The sequence below is a fragment of the Mandrillus leucophaeus genome, unplaced genomic scaffold, assembly GCF_000951045.1.
Source record: "Mandrillus leucophaeus isolate KB7577 unplaced genomic scaffold, Mleu.le_1.0 Scaffold107, whole genome shotgun sequence".
In the NCBI taxonomy this organism is placed as follows: Eukaryota; Metazoa; Chordata; class Mammalia; order Primates; family Cercopithecidae; genus Mandrillus; species Mandrillus leucophaeus.
This window is the reverse complement of record NW_012098876.1, coordinates 25,009-26,954: the sequence shown is the minus strand read 5'-3', so window position 1 is coordinate 26,954 and position 1,946 is coordinate 25,009. Positions and strand designations below refer to the sequence as shown.

At 43.8% G+C, this 1,946-nt stretch overlaps 1 protein-coding gene across 4 annotated transcripts in view; it reads left to right on the top strand.

The window, feature by feature from the left end:
• CNOT10 (CCR4-NOT transcription complex, subunit 10) overlaps positions 1 to 1,946 on the top strand; it is a 131,701-nt gene that overhangs the window by 124,915 nt on the left and 4,840 nt on the right. For all 4 annotated transcript variants that reach the window (XM_011985311.1, XM_011985320.1, XM_011985302.1 and 1 more), the window contains one exon: positions 1,620 to 1,695. In XM_011985311.1, the coding sequence (XP_011840701.1) occupies positions 1,620 to 1,695 (76 nt within the window). The remainder of the gene's footprint in view (positions 1 to 1,619; positions 1,696 to 1,946) is intronic.

Genomic DNA, 1,946 nt, shown 5'->3' with positions numbered 1-1,946 from the left:
GAAAATACAGATTTTAGTATCCACAAAATGGGCCTGGCACAGTGGCTCATGTCTGTAATCCCAGCACTTTGGGAGGCCAAGGCGGGTGGATCATCTGAGGTGAGGAGTTCAAGACCAGCCTGGACAACATGGTGAAACCCCATCTCTACTAAAAATACAAAAAATTAGCCGGGCATGGTGGCAGGAGCCTGTAATCCCAGCTACTTAGGAGACTGAGGCAGGAGAATAGCTTGAACCCAGGAGGCAGAGGTTGCAATGAGCCAAGACCGTGCAGTTGCACTCCAGCCTGGGCAACAAGAGCAAAACTCCGTCTCAAAAAAAAATCCACAAAATGGTGTAAAGACAATCTTGCCTATACAGCTTACCTAGAAAGCTAGGCTTAGATGTATAAAATTTCATTTTCTGAAAAGAGTTGTTATACCTCAGTGATGTGGCGAGAGGAATAAAAGCTCCCCCACCTCATTCATGAGGAACTTCTTAGAAGCACGTGCTCTGGGCAAGATGCCCCACTAGTCTGGGATTTCTCCTGATGCTGCCAGAAACCAACCTAGTACACGTTTCTGGTTCTCCCCAACATCTCCCACATTCAAGCTTCTACTTAGACCTTCAGTACCATTTCTCCCCATTTTCTGCCTATGAGTTATCTACCCTGCAAGGACTAAAGCAGGCCTCCATTACCCCAAAGCTCTATTTGAAAGAAACTTCTTTTCTTTCCATATTCACAGCACATTCACTGCCTTTCTCCCTGGTATTTATGTAACTTTGTTTGGATTATTGTTAGTTATTTGCATGGTTGTTTATTATCAGGGGAAGTCCCTGACTTATCTCCATACCCACCTCTGGTCAGTAAGTATTTGTAGAAGTCCATTATCTGATTAGATTAAGAGAAGAGGCAGAGCTGTCTGGAAGCAATGAGCAACTAAAACTAGATGGGGAAATACAAGTTGATAATAAAGTGAGGAATATTTTGGCTATAACCCAAAGAGGCCCAGACTGAAGAAATAAACCTGTAATTTCAGCACTTTTGTCCGGAGCAGTTCAGGCTTCTTTTCTCAGGACTGGATCAGAGAGAAACTGCTGGCCGATGCTGCGGCTCTTTCTCAGATCTAAGGGCGGCATGGTGCCTAAACTAGTAAATTATTTTATTGGACTAAATTGTACTGTGTTTCAGTCCTTAAGAATGGGGACACCAAACATGCTATGTGGTACATTTTTTCTATATTACTATTTACGTTTGAATTGTTATTCCTGACATTGACAACTTACAGTTTATAATACTGAGGTGTTACTTAGGAAAACAAATGGGCCTGCAGATTTTTATGTAAATGCAACTGTGTGTGTCTGTTGTGAAAGCCACCAGCAGACTTGCATGGTTGATTGTAGTATCAGGGTGTCTAGTCACATATCTCAAAACCCAGAGTATTACATGTCTAGCTTAATTGGTAGGTTTTAAGACAAAAGGAGCTGAGGCTCATCACAGCAAAACAACAGGTAGTCCCTAGGAAGTCACGAGGGAATGAGCTTGAATAAATTTGTTACCTTGTTGGTTGGCAGATGTACTTGGAGTGTGTATCTTAAGCTGTTGGTTTTTCATGGGCATCTTTCTGTTTTGAGCAAAGGCGGCTTCAATGATCCATCCTAAAGAGGTGCCCCCTGAGGCCATCTTGCTGGCAGTCTACCTTGAGCTGCAGAATGGTGAGTAATTCTCTCTGTTTAGGACTGTATCCCTTCAACGAGCCCGAAATTTTTTGGTTGGGGGACAGGGTCTCACTGTGTTGCCCAGGCTGGAGTGCAGTGGTACCATCAGAGCTTACTGCAGCCTCCAAACTCCTGGGCTCAAGCAGCCTTCCCACCTCAGCCTCCCAGGTAACTGGGACTACAGGTGCACACCACTGAGCCCAACTAATTTTTTAAAATTTTTTGTAGAGATGTGGTCTCGCTTTGTT